The sequence below is a fragment of the Callionymus lyra genome, chromosome 1 (genome assembly GCF_982586985.1).
Source record: "Callionymus lyra chromosome 1, fCalLyr1.hap1.1, whole genome shotgun sequence".
Taxonomy (NCBI): Eukaryota; Metazoa; Chordata; class Actinopteri; order Syngnathiformes; family Callionymidae; genus Callionymus; species Callionymus lyra.
Window position 1 is genome coordinate 44,011,074 of NC_141818.1, and position 19,588 is coordinate 44,030,661.

Here is a 19,588-nt window from a genome sequence, read left to right on the forward strand (position 1 = left end):
AATGACATGGAACCAAAGCCGGAACAATGGCCTCCCTCTGGTCCTCTGGATGCTGTTTGTGTGGGGAAAAGCGTCATGAGATAATGTCTTGACCTTCTTTCATTTATTTAAAACAAATATTTTTTTTATTAATCACACAAAAAAACTATTCTGTTAAAAATTTAAAGCATACATTTCTAAAACCTTTTTTTTTTCAGTGTAAACGGCACGAAACAGATCTTTATGATCTCAAACATGCTTTAAGTCGTAGAGCAAAGGTGACTGAGTGAATGATTGCTAGATCTTTATGATGGTTTGACGCATTGAAAAGAACTTTAGATGGATGTATGGACGGATGGATGGATGGATGGACCGATACTTTATTGATCCCCGCATGAGGAATTATTTTGTCAAGCAGCAATAACACATCCATCCCAAATAAAAATATATATAATATATATATATATATATACATATATATATATATAAAATAAATGTAAAAAAAAAAAGGTTAAATAAATACATTTAAAACCACATAAAGAGGCATAAATAAATAATTTAAAAGTTGCCAACATAAAGTAAAAGGTGACAATTGTTATGAAAAAGTTCACAGATGTTCATGTTCAATGAATTTCGTTGTAATTATTTTAATGCACAAAAAAAAGGGACTTTAAATCATACACTTTGGATTTTATTAATGTAACATTCTCTACCTTTCCATGCGACGGGGCGACGAGTCTCCGGTTCCAGCGCGACGACACCTCTGCTCCGACGCCTCAACCCTTTACATCTGAAGAGATAAGCGTGACAACCCCTGTAGAGACGGTAAGGGAGGAGAGAATGCAAGGCTTCCGTGTCTTGTCTTTGCATATCTGGATTCAGGACCTTTTTTTTTCAAAGCGTAGCTCTACTACACCTCCTGATGATACATCTGCCATTGCTATAAGCAGTTAACACTTAGACTGTTTGCTAATAACAAGCTAACAACAACTCTGTCTCGAGAAGCAGCCCATTAATTATAAAAACCTAAATAACTTTTTATTCCATCCCATGTTTTCCAGAAGAGATCGGATGAATGACTGTCACGCACATTTGTCTTCCATGTTTGTCTTTATTGGATGTTCGGCTTCGGAAACATCTTTCGATGAGAAAATCCCATCAGTTGTCATAGAAATCTGCTATAGTCCATTTTTATAAATGTGTCCATACATGTGTGATATAGTTGAAACAGAGGAGAGGCACTCAGAGGAAGTGCCGTCAGTCAAATGTGCAAAACAAGAGAACAACAAAGCATCATACTGGCCTACAAGTGGCCATCGTCGAAGATCTTCATTCATTCGGGTCCTTTGAGTACTTATGAGAACTCAACATTGGACTGTTCCACCTTAAGTGACATTTTCCTTTGAATTGTTCGGTAAAAAAAGAAGATGCATAACTGGCAACTATACGATTCAGCAACACTCAGGGCAGATCACCCCAGGATCTTTGTCTCCAAATGGTTAGTAAAGCAAAGCGTTAGCGAAAAGGAAGCGATGGCCTTGATTCTTCCGCATTGAAAGACGAGTGCAAAAAACATTTTTTATGTGAGCTCAGAGGGAAAGACAGTTGCACAAACGTTATCGCCAACGGTTAATAAGTGACAGAAAATGACTGAATCTCGGCGAGTTTAGTGCAACATTTAAGACGTACTTTAAGTGCTTAGTAAACATAAACTGTGCACCTCACTGACCGCGAGGGTTGTTGAATATTAAGATGTGTACACCTGAGATTTTCATGGCTTTATACTTCCATCAAAGGTGATTGTCAAACACAGATTTCAAACATTTGGTATTAAAACAAACTGGATTCAAAGGGTCAGTTCGACCGGAGTTCATCTTGAGTGTTACAGGTGAGGAAGCGACACCTCTGCGTCACAGATTAGCCGTTAGCTAACTCTGACGCCAAACACTTAATCGTTGTGGAATCATTTATGCCATTTTTTTTGTTGTCGTTGTTAAAAGAAACCACATCGTCCTGGTTGGTCCGTTGTCGCGGATTCTTCGCTTGTGTTGCTTGTTATCGACTTCCACTCGGGACACAAACAAACAAATATCTACGAACGAAAAGATTGTCGCTTATTTTGGAAGAGGGTGAACAGGCCCTTTGAGAAAAGAAAATAAACTCTAAAAGAGTTTGTGCAAATTCATGCTTGGATTTGACTCCTGCCTTCAGAAGGTTGAACTGCATGAAGAACTCCATTTGTGTCTCCATTGTTCACAGCCTTTGAACCCCAGCGCACACACACACACACACACACACACACACACAGACATCTCAGGCCCCCTTTGCACAAGGAAGTTGGGATATTGGAAGGACACCCTGATATTAGTGACCTGTTGCCCTGGAGAATACCCCTTTTTTCACTTAAAAAATATGTGGCTGGGTTTTTTTTCAATAGCCTTCTCGTTGCATTAACAAGTGTGTGCAAATGTCATGTGTTATTTAGAGGGAGAAATGAAGCTAATTGTTCACAGACTCCAAAATACGTGAATACTATTGATAAGTTTTGATATTAAAACATTTGATCAAAGCTTTGAACCCCTGAGCATAATAACTACTCATTCATGAAGCGCGAGTAAATCCCTGTGATGAGAAACCTACTTCAGATTCATGACCTTGAGTATTTGATGAATGGAGAGAACATACCACGGATGAAACGATAGGGATTTGAGATGAAACTGGAGGCAAATAAAGCCACAAAAGAAAGACTTGAGTCACAGGAGGAGAAATCTCGATGACGAGACCATCGCTCGCATTACTGAGGAAACCTACCTGTGTTTACATATTTTGTAATTTAAGCCTATTATTAGCACTTTATTCTAATGTTTTTATTTTTTAAATAAACCTTCATCATGTAGAACATTTGTATCGCTCTTTCGCTTGATGGATTTTACTGACTCCTTTAAGAAACATTTTAAGATGTTTTTATTTGTTCAGGCTTTTCCTTGATTTTCTGGAACTCCTGTTGTGTTATCAGTATTATCTTGACCTTTAAAGTATATACTTTATTGAATATTGTTTTGATTGTTTAAGCGCTTTGTGACCCTGGTCTGGAAAAGCGCTATATAAATAAAAATTACTTCTTTGGGTTATTACCTTTGATCTATGATTTTTGCTCTTTGTTCTTTCATTTGCACTTTGTTCTTTGTTCTTGTTTCTATGAAACGATCGACTGCTGTGAACTGTAAACCCACTTTAATAAAGTCTATGAACCCATCTAGAAATAACGTGTAATCCATGCAGTAGCTGTCAATAAATCACAATCATGGACATAATCTGGATTTTAAACCTGCTCATTGTCAACTCAATTTTTCTGTTGAGGTTCAAATCAAGTATTTCAAAGGCATCTGCGTATTATTCCCGTAACACACATGAATTAAATTGTTAATTTTCACTGAGTACAAACATTATTTGAGTGCTTGAATTTACACAAACTCTACACACGCTCAGGCGCAAGTGACGCATCTTTAGGATGTTTACGTTTTACACACAATTCCGTTCTGCTCGCGCTTCATGAATGAGACCCCCCGGAGTTTTCTAACCAGGTGGTCAAGGGGGCCTAACAAGTCATCCACACCACGTCCGGGTTCAAGTGCGCATTCTAGCTGACGACAGTTGGTTTTAAAAGCAGAGCCCTCGAGGGAACCACCACCCAGGACAAAGGATCACTGTGTCGGGGCCCGACACCTGAGGACAGGTTCAGAACCTCCCCTCGCTCCCCCACCACCCCCTTTCCCACCATGCGTTGAAGACCACCCAGCCCTAATAGGGACGCGTCTAGTTGAAAGAATGGAGAGTCGGTAAGACCCAGGGGTCCTATTCCTGCTCCCATGGAGAACAGCGTTGCCCGGTGCTGGTTGAGGGCTCTGGCGTGGCAGAAGGCCGAGAGGGGTAAAGACGTCCCCAGACCTCCGAGAAGAGCAGCAGACCCCGGGATGATGATGTGAGGTCCGCCCGCGGGGGGGAGTTCCCCCTGGTGCTGGGCGGCCGCCGCCTGCATCCTCCCCGGGGACGCCTGCTCCTGGGCGACGAAGTGACCGTGTGCCTTGATGTGTTTGCGAAGCGAGCTGGGATCCGTGTAGCGCTTCAAGCAACCCGCCATCTTGCAGTAGTAGGGCTTGTCCACGTAGTGAGTGCGGGTGTGCTTGAAGCGGTCGCTGGAGTTGGAGTAGCGTTTGCTGCAGCCTTCGTACGGGCAGATGTAGGGTTTCTCTCCTGGGACACACAGGCGTTTGACTTTTGAAAAACGCGGTTTCCAGCTTTGACAGAAATTTTGATTTGAAATATTTTCTTCACTCACCCGTGTGTGAGCGCGTGTGGATCTTCAGGTTCTCCAGCCGAGAGAAGCTCTTGTCGCAGGTGGGGCAGTGGTGGGGCTTCTCGTTGGTGTGCGTGCGGATGTGAATCAACATTTTGTACCTGAAGGCACAAACAAAGAGCCTCAGTCGCCTCAAGTGAGGACACGAGTACATAAGGATGTCCCCCCCTTTCTTGAGAAAAAACATATACTGAGCAAAAACTTTCTATGTACAGTATATCTTCACACCGTGGTAGGAAAGTGAAGTGACGTAGACCGAGGAAAGTACAGGGAGAAACACAAACTCCACAGGTTAGTAAGTAAGTAAGTCATTTTTATTTGTATAGCGCTTTTCCAGACCAGGGTCACAAAGCGCTTAAACAATCAAAACAATATTCAATAAAGTATATACTTTAAAGATCAAGATAAAACTGATAACGCATCCAGTTGGAGCTGAACATATATACAGCCCCCCCCCCTTTATTATATATTCTTTCTTTCGAGTATTATACATGTGACAAGGAAATGAGAACGCATTAAAATGCCTTCGTATTTATGGGGTCTGAGGTGGGCCGCAAAAATATCTATCCATTAACAATGCATAAGATACAAAAATGAAGAATCATTTGGTCAAGCGAGTACCTGGCATTGAAGCCCCTCCCATTCCGGGCACACCCCTCCCACTGACAGCGGTACCCCGAGTCTTTCTCGGGCTTGACGTGGTACTCGTTGATGTGATCCACCAAGTCCTGTAGCGAGTCGAACTGCAGGCGACACTGAGGGGCAAAAGGAGTCGTTTAAAAAAAGGATGTTTCGTTAGAAAAGTTTTTCAAAACAAAGGAAAATAGTGCAGAGACCGCCATCTAGTGGACTCTGAAATGATTGACACTGCTTCATGAAATGTCGCCTCTGTCACGCTGTGATTCATTCATTGTTTATTTACTGGGATCTATTTTCCTTTCTACAATATAGACTTACTGAAGTGTCTTGAGATAAAACTTTGAATAAACTTGAATTACATTTTCTGAATATACCCAAAATTCTGCCATGCCCAGCTTTCTTCATCTAAAAAGACATACACATAGAAAAATCCAAATCCCTCCATACTGCTCATCTATAATAAAACCTTGTATTGAATCTTGCACAAAAAAAAAATATCTATATTTGAAGGTCGTTTGTGGCAGAAGCTAAAAGGCTAACATGCTACACAGACAGGAAACACTCCAGGTAAATATCGCGGCAGCTCTTGCGTGTCTGTGTGATGGACATACATTTCAGTCTATAACTCCCAAAAAGAGACAAATGAATGTAAAAAAAAAACCCGAATCTACCTTTAGTCGAGATGAGAGTGAGTAGAGAATGAAAGTTTGGGTTAAGTATACCTTTAAGTTAGTCGTTTAACAGTGGTTATCAGTAACAACTAGATTTAGAAACAGCTTCTTTCCTCTGGCCATCAGACTGCTGAATGAAAATATGACTTGAGCTATGAAATATTTAAAATATTATGTATTTATGCTATTTATAACATATATCCACTATTTTTAACTTATTTATATTTATACTTGTATATACATTAATTATTATATGCAATATTTAAAACGTAATTCATTTAATCTGTTATACTATATTGCACTATTTTTAACTTATTCATATTCATATTTATACTTTCTATATATACATTAATTCTGCTGTGTTGTTAACGGTTGACTTTCACTGCTGTGTTTTCTGTGCAATGACAATAAAACAAAGTCTAAAGTCTAACTTTTAGGACTGTGACTTTCATCATTGGCTACTGCTAGTAGTGAGTGACAGTCATGAACCCTGTTGGATAAGCCAGTGAATATCACAGGTAAACTGTCTCACCTCCTCTATTCAAAAGGAACTGGACGAGCCTGTCGATAAAACCCAGCCAGTGAACGTACCTTCATCCAGCGGCAGACCAGCTGACTGTCCTGCTGGCCGTCCATGGAGGGCTCCGGCGACTCTCGTCTCTCTCGGTGGGCGCCGACCAACATGGAAGAAGGGAAGCTGAAGCCTCTCGGGGGGCTCGAGACCGGCAGGAAGAACGGAAATCCCTGGTGAGAAGTGTTGCGGTCTACTGCCCGGTAACAAGTCAGCTCCTAGAAGATGAGAAGGTCATGTTGGACTGAAGGGACAAAACAGAAGATGACGAGGACTCACCTGAGAGAAGATGTGGGGCTGTGGGCTGCTACTGCCCTGAGGGGACCCCAGAGGGGAGGCGGGCAGAGACGGGGAAGGGGATGGAGGACCGGGAGACAGAGAGGAGGTGTGGCGGGACGAAGGGGACAAGCTGAGGTCCATGGCTGGAGGAGTGAAGCAGGACCTGGGTTGCTCACGAGAAGGAGAATCTGCCAAAAAAATCATGTTTGGATTAGAAAAATTTGTTACCAGGTTGTTACCGGACCACCTTCCAGCACAGAGGCCACTGTGTGTTACCTGGTGAGGAGGGCGGAGAGGGGAAGGTGGTGTACATCAGCCGGGGTCGTGTGGTGTTGAGAGGAGCACAGATGGATGAAGTCCTCTTTCGCAACCTCACCGGGTTGTCTGTCCGTCCGGAGGGAAGCTTCAGATCCAGCGGCTCTTCCGATGAGAACATCTGTGGAAGAAACGTTCATGAGCCATTTTCTTTTTATTACAACACAAGTTCAAAAATGTCCCGTCATGTGTTTGTTTGTTGAAATGTACTTGGGCCCAATTCACCTTCTTGCAATACCAGCTTTATCCGCTAGATGTCCACGTTTGTGTATGGATGCCTCACTTTCAGGGGTCAGTACCGATCTAAAAGCATTTGCTCGTCTTTCTCTTCTGCCTTTAAACTTTCTTTATTTCTTCCGAAACACCCGTTTTTAATATAACTATTTAATATGAACATTAAAGAAATGCATAAGTAAAATATTTTTGAATATTGAAAAGATACAATTCGAAGTAGTTATATTGTAAATTCTATGTGAAATACTTTTAAAGCCTCTAAATTACTGAACTTAAAGTTCCATGGTGTTACAAATAATAACAATGATATAAATAGAGTCTATGAATCTAAAATCCCAAGTTAAAAATATTCTTGTAAACTTTTTTTTGTTTAAAAAAACAAAAACAAAAACCTTGGTGCATTATTTTTAACAAACAAACAAAATACTATTTGTTAAAATATCATGTGGATCAGCATCCATAAGAAGTACCTCTATATTCAATATTTCTAGTCAAGTTCTCGGCACCAGAGTTGAGCCTCCTGTGAATCATTAAGGAAGTTGGTTTGTTGTCGTGATCTCCTCCACGTCTGCGGTCCAGATTGCGGCTTTTCCATCCGAGCCAGAGTTCTCTTGGTGAGCACGAGACGAGAATCATCTGTGACTCAACTCTGACTGGGTGAGTCAAACCAAAGATATCTGCCTCGAAGAAAAACAACTCTCTTGAAGAAACTGTAAAACCCTAGAGTGAGAAAAAAAACCTCTGATGTTCATAGAAGATCAATGTCACTCCTGGATCATTTATAGATGGTGAGGTTTAACGAAGATCCTTTAGTGTCATAGAAAAATGCAAAAAAAATTGCCAAACACGATCTTTGAATATACCAGTGGCTTCAGTAACAAACAAATAACACAAAACTTTGTACTTGCCACTTTAATCTGTCATAGATCTACTTTCACAGCAAACAAAAAACATGGCAAACACTCCTCACTCTTAACTTTAACGCTGAACATTAAAGGCTGTGGTCGGATCCTATTCTTGTCATCTGTAAAAGTAAAAACTTGAGACCCTCTTTTCCATAGCACCTCAAAGTCTTTGAAAAACAGCTTCTTCTCGATCAATAATGGACTCACAAATTAAGCATCTATTTTTAACATCAATGTTTTCTTACATTGTAACCTTTTTTTAAAAAAGTAGTCAGTTTCTTTGGATGAAACCATAAATAATGAAGAGCAAGGAAAAGGAAATGAAATTGTTTCAGCGGAGTTTCTTTATTTAAATGATGCGGTTCGAAGGAAAGAAAGAGAACAAACAACCGTCAAGTGGAATTATCTTGCCCTGTCTTTAGAGAAACAGTCGGTCCTGCGAGAGACACAAACATCATGTGATGGTCTGCTCTAAAAGTCTTCAAATTGGTGGAAAAAAAGAAAAAGAAAAAAAAAAGAATGAACGAAATGGGTAACAACCAAACAAGAAGCCAGATGACCCTGTTGACCCTGCTGACCAAGTGTGTACTTAAACTGTGTCTCTGTGACGCCTCCTTGACACAAGTCTGGGAGTTGCAGGCAAGTGTTTTTTTTCAGAGATTAGTTGGAGTGTTTAAGTCTCTATCAGGTCACTATCTGTCTTCTTGAAAGGGCGATAAAGGGCGACGTCGCGGCAGCGTCTCAGTGGAGTCGGTTGTCATCTTGCCACGAGACGTCTGCGGAGAGCACGAGCGATTTGTCGACTCGGAACAGATTAGTCAAACCCAACAGATCAGTCGCGGCAGATACAAGCCAGGTATGAATGAAACGTGCAACTTGCATTTTTGGCGTTTGTTTCTGAGCAGCGAACCTCGGAGAAAATGATCCGGAAATACATTTAAAATGAAACCCTGTCTCAAAAATCAAAAGAACAAAGGTTCTCAGGCTCTTTTCCTCCGGCCTCTCTTTACTTTCCTTCCTATATTTGCCAGATGTTGTCGCCAGAGGGTTTTTTTCTTTTTTTTGTTGCAGAAAATCTCCTGACTACTGACTCACCAAATGATCCTTCAATGGAAAGTGGAAGCGACACATTTTCAAATTTACTGGCAACACAAATGCCGTCAGGGGTTCAAACCGGCAACTTTCTCAAGGACTGAGTGGCCACAAATGTTCCTGCGTTCGCCAACGGAATCGGGGTCGCTGAACCACAATGGAGGCTTGAGGTTGAGGACCCGCCAGCTACCTAAACACCATGCTCTGACATTCCAGCGCAGTAATCACACAGAGGTATTGTGAAAGCATGCAGTTCCATATGTATCCTGGCATGCACGCAGAATGGCAGCAGGCGTGCTCGTAACAACACGTGAGCTCAGCCTCTCCTCCAGCAGGCCCCTCCTGCTCTTTCCCCTCAGTGAACTGTGTTTGGGCGGCTTGCCCAGACCCTCTTATGGATCCCCCACTGCCTTGAAAAAACACATACTTTGGCAGTTCACCCACTGCTACACACCAACACATGTACTTGAGCAGTCCAGATTTCAAACTCATGGAGGTTTTTGGCCATGTATCAATTCAATTCAGTCCACACTGTTCTTTTTCTGCGGCATGATCTTACATATGTACTTTCTGGGTCCACACCAAAGGGAAGTTAGGGGGTTTGTTTTTCACAAGCACTTTGCTTAAAGGTCAACTAATGATAAAATCCCAACTTTTCTGACTCACATGTTTCAAATGTTGAAGTCTTCCTCTCCAAGATACAGTAAGTCCCTCATCATGACCAAGTTTTTATCACTTTTTAAATTTCTCCTGTGTCTGAAATCTGGGCGAACGAGAGGTTATGAGAGCGGAGTCCATTATGACATAATTTCCTCTTTTTGTTTTTAGTCGCTTGAAGATGGCGACCACTAGAATTGATGACGTGTTGTGACAACCCTGAAACCTGAAGCAGAGTGTGATTGGTCAACAAGATTTCACCATCAAGTGTTTTCAGTGGGCGGGGCTTAAGATCATTTTCTAATGTCAATATTTCAATGAAAAGAGAGTTTTGTACAAACACATACTTATGAGTACAATAAAGGTCCGAGATCCATTCAAGAGACGCGAATCAGAACTTCACTTGACCTTTAAGGAGACTATATGACAGGGGTGAGCAGTGTCGGTCCTCAAGGGTCGCAGTGGGTGCAGGTTTTGTTTCAACCAATCAAGAGGACACCTTTTGACCAATCTGGTGTCTTAGGATTGTAATCAGTTGATTGTCCTTCTGGTGTTGCTTGTTTATGCTGAAACCTCATCGGTTCAACTGTGCACGCTCGATCGATGCCCTTGAGGACTGGAATTCTATACATGGATTTATTAAGATCATGGCGGTAGAATTGATAGAAAACAACAAAAGGAAAATGTTGTCACAACATGATCTGGAGTGTTTCTGTCTTCTCGTCTGGACTATTGTAACAGTTGGTTTTCATGTCTAAACAAGAAGGATCTGTCTCGCCTGAAGTTGATACAAAACTCTGCAGCCAGAATTCTGAGCCGCTCTAGTAGAAGAACTCACATTTCTCCGATCCTTAAAACTCTTCACTGGCTTCCAGTTTCTTTCAGGATCAACTTTTAAATTCTGGTTCTTACTTTCAGATCTATTCATGATCAGACCTTCCATCAGTGATCTGATCCAGACTTACACCCCAGCTCGGGCTCTGAGGTCTGTGGATCAGAATCTACTGATGGTTCCTCGCAAACGGTTCCGGACCAGAGGAGAGAAATCCTTCCAGACTGTTGCTCCTAAACTTTGGAACGATCTCTGTGTTTGATGATCTACTGACTCCTTCAAGAAACATCTTAAGATCTCGTGCAGGCTTTTCCTTGATTTTCTGGAACTCCTGTGTTTTTCTCTGTGATATCTTGACCTTTTAAGTATATATTGTATTGAGTATTGTTCCTTATTTTATTTATTTGTTAGGGATAGGAAACAAAACTGCAACCAATTAATTCATTGACCATACAAGTTGTATAAAATATGGCTGTAGTATCTTTGATATCAATCGTCTGTTACTGAAGCACGGTCTTTGAAGTCAATCTGCGGTCAGGGCCATTTTGGGAAGGCAGTCTTCCAGTTGAGCCGGACTCTGGTCCAGACGTTTGGGGGGGCTGGAATCGTGATTGGTGATGAAACCATGACCCTTTAGTTGAGGCTACAGTTGCTGATAATACAGGCTCACCTTTCAGTGAAGTAAACCACGTCCCATTAAGAGAATCCACAACAATAGATAAACAGGTATAAAGTACTGTATATAATCAAAAATGAAGGGTAGGAGGTAAAAATTCACAACTTACAGTAAATTTAAAAAAAATGGAAATTAATAGGTTTTTTACCCAGCTGTAACTATGTTTATAATGCTGAAAAAGTATATTTGGTTGGGTGTGTCCTCAATTCTTGCCACTCCTCGCCACTACTGCTCGCCAGTTTCCTTGGCTCAGCAATACTATATTTACTAGTGATGGGCTGGTGAAGCTTCATGAAACAGTGTCATGTTGTTTAGAGGTCAGTAGGTGGCGCCATCAGTTTAAAAATGATGTTTCATTAGAACAGTTGTTCGTAACAAAGCCGTTCTTTTAGGCAGTTTGAAGTTTTTTTTCTGTATTATCTTAGTTGTGCCTTTATTTGTGGAAGTTGTTTTGTTGTTAGCATTAGCGTCATAGTGATCCCCTTGTGTTTGTCAAGAATAAATGATTGTTTTTAGACCAGAAGTTGTCTCGTGGGTCTTGCTTGCGCCTGGGTCTCCCAAACCAGAACTCCATCTCCATGTGGGTCAAGGATAAATGAACGGAGAGAAGGAAAGCGATTATAAAGTAGTGCAGAAGTGGAAAAATAAAAGTCAACCTGACTTCCATTGGATTTTAAAAACGAATATCTCGAGGCTTTCATGTGAGTCGTTCATATGTTCGCTCTGTGCCTACGTACATTTGGCTCTCCGATTTCATCCCACCATAAAAGAAAAAAAAGAATTCAGTTTTCATCTCTTCACCAGCAGGAACAATCTGTCTAACAGCACCCCAGCTTCGGCCCCACCCTCTCCTCTATTTACTCATTTCTTTCGCCACTTCCCTCCCTCTCACTTCTCCCTGTGGTTTTCCTTTCCCAGTCCTCCAGCAGAGCATACTTCTCCTCCTCTCCCGCCTCCTCTCCTCCCACTACATTCTCCTCTCTCTCTTCCAAACTCTCCTGCACATACTTTTCCTTCCTTTTCGGCTTCGCAGCCCCTAATTAAAAACATATAGTAACCTTCTTTTCCATGGCTGTAGGTGCTCCTTTTCCATCCATGAGCTCATTAATAACCTATTGGAAGTGAATTAGTGATTTCCCTTTTCAACACTTTTGAACAGCTTTAAGTTTTAGTAAACATCAAGAGCCTAACAGTCCCGGTTTGTGGCGGAAAGATGAAGAAATTGATTTTGGCAACCGACATCCTTATATGGCAGTTCACAATGCAGCCCAGATGACAGGGATTTTTATTTTTTTTGGATTATAAGAGATGGTGGAAACTGGACTCGGATCAGCTAATAGCAGTTGAAAACAAAAGTGGTCTGACAATGTGGTTCCTATTGGGAGGATAGAGGGATATTGAGGACATGATATGGGTTTTAAAGAGTCGAAGACAAGACAAGGATTTCACTTAATAGTCAAGAAAAACATCCTGAAGCGCTTTCAGGCAATCATGCTCTTTTTGACGGCATTTATTCATTTAAAAAAGAAGCAACTTTTATCCTTTATCGGGTTGTGTTCCTTCCTGGAATATCTTTTCCCATTACTCAAGTTAATATGTTTTAAAATCTAGGTTGATACAATTTGATATCGTTTTTTCAAACTTTTTGGATAATATAAAAGGAAAATGCAGAAACATTTAATCAACATATTTTCACACTGAGAAAATTTCTGGAGATATGAAAGAATCTGCTTATCAGTTTATGAAATTTCAGTTTTACAGTTTTGACACTGAAGGATAAAATGTGAGATATAAAAACCGGCAACCAGTACCAACCCACGGGCTATGGCCGGAGAAAAAATGTTTTTTTCAATTATTTTCTATTGTATTTCTAAAAATGTGTTTGATTTTGTACAACAGACCAGATTTACTCTTGACACGTCGAGACACTTTCAGAAAATGTTCTTAAAAAAAACCCTTTAAACTCACGAGTAAAACACCAACCAATTATTTATTTATTTATTTCATCTAAAGGACTTTCCGTGAATATAAAGCTGTCATTAAACCAAGAAGCAAAAAAGGGGAACTTACCAAGTACATGACTGTAAAATCAAAACATAACTTTTTCCGAGAAAAAGGTACCAACCCTTTTTCACTTTAACCCCTTATATCACTAAGTAACCCATGAGCAGTTCCCAGATGGCCCGTAGTCCTTTTCTTGAAACGCATTAAACGGCTTTACCCGGTACATATTTATTTATACTTATACTTTCTTATACACCGGGTTTAATGTTGCATTCAATATAGTAGATAAAATACACTACAATGCAAGCAGTAGAAGAGAGTCAATTAATTTAGCACCTGAAGAAGAGCCAGTTAAACTGTTAAATATTCACACTCACTTAGCACGTTTTTTGGGACGGTTAGCTAGCACAAAACCTTTAAAAAAAAAGAGTAAAAAAAGTGACTAGTAATTTTGTTAAGCATTATCCAGGAATGAAAAGACAGTTATCAGAAGTCTGTTAAAGTAAAGAAACAGCAAAGCGGTAGAAAAAGTGGTTATATTCTAGGATTATCATTATTTTTTCAACTGTGAAAGAAAACACAAAAAAACCATAGCATCAACAAATATGAAACAATCATCTAGTTTCAACCATAAAGAATGAGGGTTTGATTCATTGCTTTTCTAATTCCGGAATTTCCTCCGGGATGAAAGAAAGTGGTCTGAGCTGGCCGTGAAGGGTGGAGGGTAGACGAGCGAAGTCTGACTCAGTTCCCACCCTTCCTCTCGTTTCTCATTTTTCCACATTTCTCTGTGTTGCATCCCAGCAGCACCCAGTGATGCAACTCTGCAGAAGAGGTGTGCAACAGTCCACCATCTTCTCAACCCCTTTTTGTACTCCTTGTTCTGAAGACTAGAGTTATCTACTATTCTAGTCTTAGATAGTTTTAACAAGTATTACCTTCTCGATACCAAATGGAAAAGCTTCATAATGATGATTATTAGATTAGATTAGATAGACTGTTAATCTCTCTTATGGAAATGATGTTTCCAGTACACAGCAGACGATAGAAGGTCTGTACATGCGGTACGTCCGTTTTTAAATCCAAAAGTGGTTGATGGCATCTAGAGGTCTTGGAGGTGAAAAAAAGGTGGATCACAAACACCAGTTCAGCAGAGTGAGTACTTGAAAACACAGTCAGGACAGCTGTTCGGCAGTGGTCGGGTTGATGCCACGTCACAGAGAAAGGTCAGGTGAAGGTCAACCACTGCTGGCAAGACTTTGTGACTAAAGCCCAAATTCCACAAACCAGTATCGGGGAGACTTCACGGCAGCTCAAACAAAAGTCATGTCCCATTTTGTGTTGCGAAACAGAATGCTGGTATTTACCTAGCATTCAATTTGGTGACGTACAGGCCAGACACCGCGGCTACTGTTTGTTTGCAATTGTTTCAAGAGCTGGCTTCAAAACGCTGGAGGACGGTTGGGGTTAACCAGTTCTAGAAGAAGAATTACTTAATCCTGCTCATCGTTTGTATTCTTTTAGTGTGTTTACGTTTCTTCAAATCCCCTATTTCTACCTCTTCGGGTCAGTGGCACCAGCACCAGCCCACGGTTTGTCAGTTCAACGCGGAAACTGTCACAGTCATCACTTTCACCTTCTCCGTCCAAGAGAATCAAATGTATCCCAGTTGTTCAGACCTTAAACACATGTGCCTCACATTCCTATGTGCAGAGCAGATTCACCCAATTTGTTTCCACTGTGTATACGTGTGAGCGAGTCAAACCAGTAAATAAAACCAATCCCATCTGGTCCTCGCTCCTTCTTTGACATAACAAAGAGAAACGAGAGCAAAGAGAAAAGTCACCAGAGACTCCGGGCTCCAAAGATGTTGTGAATCATAGAAGCGTGAGGCTGTGGTTACTCCTCATGTGGTCGTTTTGATGAAAACATTCAACAGAAAGTTCTTGAAAATATAATCTAACTAAGTGATGTTGCATGCCTGAATAGGCTCAACAATTCGGCTTGAAGGTGACCCTCAAAACATCCAAATACCGACCAGGCAGTTTTTCATTCAGAACCCAAATACCATGCAATATCAAATATTACACTCGGTAAACAATAATCTAAGATTACTATACAAATAGTAACCTAGGAAGTCCTCAATTCACTTGGTAACTAGAATCTCCAAAATAAACCACAAAGTGATGCTTGATATGCTAGACTTTAGATTTTCTTTTATTGTCATTGCACAGAAAACACAGCAGTGAAACTGGCAACAGAATTTTGTTGCTTGGCAACCGTTTTGGTTAACTGAGAGAGCAGAGATGAACTCGGAAGCGAGAAGTAAACTTGGTTACCTGGGATGTTAATACAGTAAAGTATAAGTCAAGAAAAGACTTGGTGACCATTTAAGAAAATGAACCTAAATTGCATATTTGGCAAGAAGAAGACCGGACAATCTATGAAATCCTAGATACTTAAAAAACTAGGTCTTGATTATATAGTTTGTCATAGACGCTGTGCCATGGTTGGTGGCAGTAAAGGCTCTAGATTTTTAGTCACCATTGTTTATAGTCTAAGACACTACTGTTCTTCAACCACCTGAAATACATTCTTGGAAAACTCTTTCATTCGTGTCCATGTTACCACGAACCCAAAGACGTCACCTCTAGTGGTCTTGACTCCTCGTCCCAGTACGGGTTCTGCAGCGAGTCTGAATTACAGTGTCAGTATGACGCCTCATTTCCGAGTCCACACAGGAGAATATTCAGAAGAAAAACAGTACATTCATTGTGGGAACAACTGTAACCAGCTTATGATCCAACGCCCATTTGTCAGGGTACTTGATCCCATTTTTACAATCATAAATCCCTTCATATTCGCCAGTGGTTGTTTTTTTTCTTCTTCTCGCTTTGTCTTTTCAACAGACTCTTTCTACCAAAGTTTAGTAGAACACAGAGGTAAAAAGACAGAGAGCAAAGAGGCAAAGGGCAGGAGGTAGGAGGGTTTGAGGAATTTGCTCCATGTTTGGTTTGGAAGTAAAGGCCTGTGCGCAGGGCTCTCGAGAGGATAATGGAAAGGAGGGAAGAAGAAAGGGAGGTTTATGAACGAGTGCGCACCCTTGCAGGTGGTCTATCCACTGTCAGGCGCTGATCGAGTCCACGAAGCTTTGCATGTATGTCAGCGCTGCACATGGACGACAGACAGGGAGGAGGTAAATAAGACATTCCTGGGATGGAGGAGAAGGGGTGAAGACAGAGGGGGGAGATGCTAAGGAGCCAGTGGTTAGTTAGTGGTTAGAAACTAAGAGGAGAAAAATGAGCGTCTGGTCCAGGGCTGGGCTCAGAAAACCAAACCACAACTAGCCGGGGAGCCAAGCGGAGCGAGTGATGAGGAACAGTTCTGAAGAAAAGGAGGATCCACGGTGGCCGTCACCTCCTCCTATCATCCCACCATCCAAAACAAGACGAATCGAACCTCCGACCATCAGGGTCGCAGAGTTGACTTAAAGATGGTATAGTGGGCTCTACTCTGGGGGCATCCTGAAAGCTGGAGTCTATCCCAGCTACTTCAGGCAAGAAGCTTGGGAGACCCTGGACAGGACACCAATCTGTCTCAGGGCACAAAACAACATAAAACCAATCACACAAACACTCATACCTATGGATAATTTCCCCAAGTTCCCAATAAACTTCTGTATTTTTTGGCCTGTGGGAGGGAGGGGCCATCATCACAAGAACCCACCATGCTTTTGGTCCACGTAACAGGGACATATTTAGTAAGATCAGATTGTGCAAACCATGTATCATCAAAACTACAGGTGTATTTTGAACTTAAACAACAAAAACAATAGCTTCCCACTGCACACTAACAAGTTTCTGGTTTAATTTTAACTTGTTTTTATAAAAAGAATTGACATTATATCTTTTTATGCATCAAGCAGACTCTTTTCTCCAAAGCAACGTACAACAATTTTTGCTTCTTCACACACAAAAAAATACACACTGATGGGAGTAGTGGCATACGATGACACGATCTTATCTGGCGCTGGGATTTGACCACGTTAACACCCATATTTACGGACGACAAAGCTCAGATGGTGAGAGACACTGTGCATCTGTTTTCCAACCATTAATATAGCCATGATGCTAGCTCCAAGAAACTTGTGGTACAGAAGGGACGAAGAGAAGGTCATCAGTACAACATCAGTACTTCACTGGCAACAACCTCTCCCAAACAAACACCAATAATAATTGATATTCCATTTCTCCTTCCACGCTGCTATTTCATACAGTTCTTTTTCTCATTGAGACTCATGTATTATTTATGCGAGCAGCATTCCCATCCCAAGGCAGACTGTGTGGGTGGAGGGCTTTTAATGCAGACGCACCCAAAATCAACAGGAAAAGAGTTCAGTTGGCTAGAGATTCTTTTAATATGAATCCTTTTCCAACATCCAAAGAGTAACAATATGTGTCCCATAGTGCAAGAAATGTTTGAAAGCATGAGAGATAGAAAATAAACATCCGTCTTCTTTACTGATACCGTTGTACCAGATGAACTACAGAGAAAAAGGATGAACTGAGAGGGAGAAGAAGGACTGTCTGAGAGACTGTGAAAGGTGTTGAGAAAATGAAATGTCTTCTTCATAGGCGACAGTGATCAGAATCAGGAACGAAGGATTGTTTTGTGGTGTCAGTACAGAATAAAATAATGAAATAAGAGTCAAAATAAGCAGTAGAAAAACAGGGAGCTATCTGCGGTGCCAACGATAGAAAAGTTATAAATTCCTAGAAGAATTCTGTCAATACTACTTACTTCATACACGTATTTATCTCAATTAAGCATTTAAATTGTAATAGTGGTTTTCGTACTACTATATATTCCTCAAAATAGCCAGCAAATAAATCAGCAAGGCATTAGATAATTCACAATGTCTTAATCCATATTTAAGGTTTGCTCTCTTTAATTAAAAATAATCATTTGACGATTAAAAGTCATTATTTGAGCTCTTAACAAAAAAAAGGTTCCGTGTCTAACCATGTTTGAGTTCCAATAACGTTAAAATAAAACACTTACATAGAATTATAAATGTTTTAAGGCAGAGAAAAAAATTATAATTCTATGTATAAATTGTACATATTTTACTATAGAATAATTGAATACAAATGCATTACTGTTGGTTTTAACGGAAACGTGATGACTAAAATAACTGAATATATTAAACAATTTGCATTAAAACTTGGTATAACTTAAGTTGCAAACGTCCAGATGACAGTATAATAAAATATTTGATCGATATTAAATACATTACGTACCTTAACCTCAATCTTGAGAAACCCTTGAAATGGCCAATAATAATCCGGGTCCAGGAGGATCAATGAAGTGGATCAGAGTTTGTAGAGTAAATCCGCCTCTCAGGGAGAGGGTCGTTCAAGAAGGTTTTTCTCCTGCGTGTCAGTTTTCAGAGCGAAAACCTTGTCGTGTGAGCAGTTTCAGAGCCGAAGGAGAAGAAGTTTGCAGGAAGAACAACAGAAAGAGGACATTAAAGTTCGATCCACGGTGATCACATGAGGAGGTGCATCGCTCACTTGCGACGCTGGTCAACTGAGTTGGCAGGGGCGGTGCTGGAGAAGAGGAGGCCGAGGGAGGGGGGACCAAAAGGGGGAGGAAAGGGGGAGGATGTGAGTCTCATTGAGAGATGCGTTGAACTTCCATAGTATTCCTTAGTGCTTGATCTAAAATATGAAAATAAATATCTATCTATCTATCTATCTATCTATCTATCTATCTATCTATCTATCTATCTATCTATCTATCTATCTATCTATCTATCTATCTATCTATCTATCTATCTATCTATCTATCTATCTATCTATCTATCTATCTATCTATCTATCTATCTATCTATCTATCTATCTATCTATCTATCTATCTATCTATCTATCTATCTATCTATCTATCTATCTATCTATCTATCTATCTATCTATCTATCTATCTATCTATCTATCTATCTATCTATCTATCTATCTATCTATCTATCTATCTATCTATCTATCTATCTATCTATCTATCTATCTATCTATCTATCTATCTATCTATCTATCTATCTATCTATCTATCTATCTATCTATCTATCTATCTATCTATCTATCTATCTATCTATCTATCTATCTATCTATCTATCTATCTATCTATCTATCTATCTATCTATCTATCTATCTATCTATCTATCTATCTATCTATCTATCTATCTATCTATCTATCTATCTATCTATCTATCTATCTATCTATCTATCTATCTATCTATCTATCTATCTATCTATCTATCTATCTATCTATCTATCTATCTATCTATCTATCTATCTATCTATCTATCTATCTATCTATCTAT

The 19,588-nt window shown here is 40.3% G+C and overlaps 1 protein-coding gene across 2 annotated transcripts; it reads right to left on the reverse strand.

Moving 5' to 3' along the window:
- Positions 1-1,070: 1,070 nt before the first annotated feature.
- On the reverse strand, positions 1,071-18,770 carry LOC148089696 (zinc finger protein GLIS2-like). 2 transcript variants are annotated; one of them, XM_087809351.1, is made up of 7 exons: positions 18,512-18,770; positions 6,773-6,932; positions 6,497-6,684; positions 6,238-6,435; positions 4,958-5,091; positions 4,319-4,437; positions 1,071-4,233 (listed from the first exon to the last, which is right to left on the reverse strand). In XM_087809351.1, exons 2-7 carry the CDS (start codon positions 6,930-6,932, stop codon positions 3,620-3,622), a joined length of 1,413 nt encoding a protein of 470 aa, XP_087665477.1. In that variant the 5' UTR covers positions 18,512-18,770; the 3' UTR covers positions 1,071-3,619. The 2 variants fall into 2 exon arrangements, with proteins under 2 accessions (XP_087665477.1, XP_087665483.1); XM_087809357.1 differs by lacking the exon at positions 18,512-18,770 and adding an exon at positions 9,709-9,809.
- Positions 18,771-19,588: the final 818 nt, after the last annotated feature.

What these genes read in the sequence shown, in the direction of transcription:
- LOC148089696 (XM_087809351.1), bottom strand. Translation starts at nt 6,932, where the DNA reads ATGTTCTCATCGGAAGAGCCGCTGGATCTGAAGCTTCCCTCCGGACGG. An exon ending in CTCTCCGCCCTCCTCACCAG is followed by an intron (nt 6,685 to 6,772) that starts GTAACACACAGT and finishes TTTTTTTGGCAG; the next exon opens with ATTCTCCTTCTCGTGAGCAA. An exon ending in CCACACGCGCTCACACACGG is followed by an intron (nt 4,234 to 4,318) that starts GTGAGTGAAGAA and finishes TGTGTGTCCCAG; the next exon opens with GAGAGAAACCCTACATCTGC.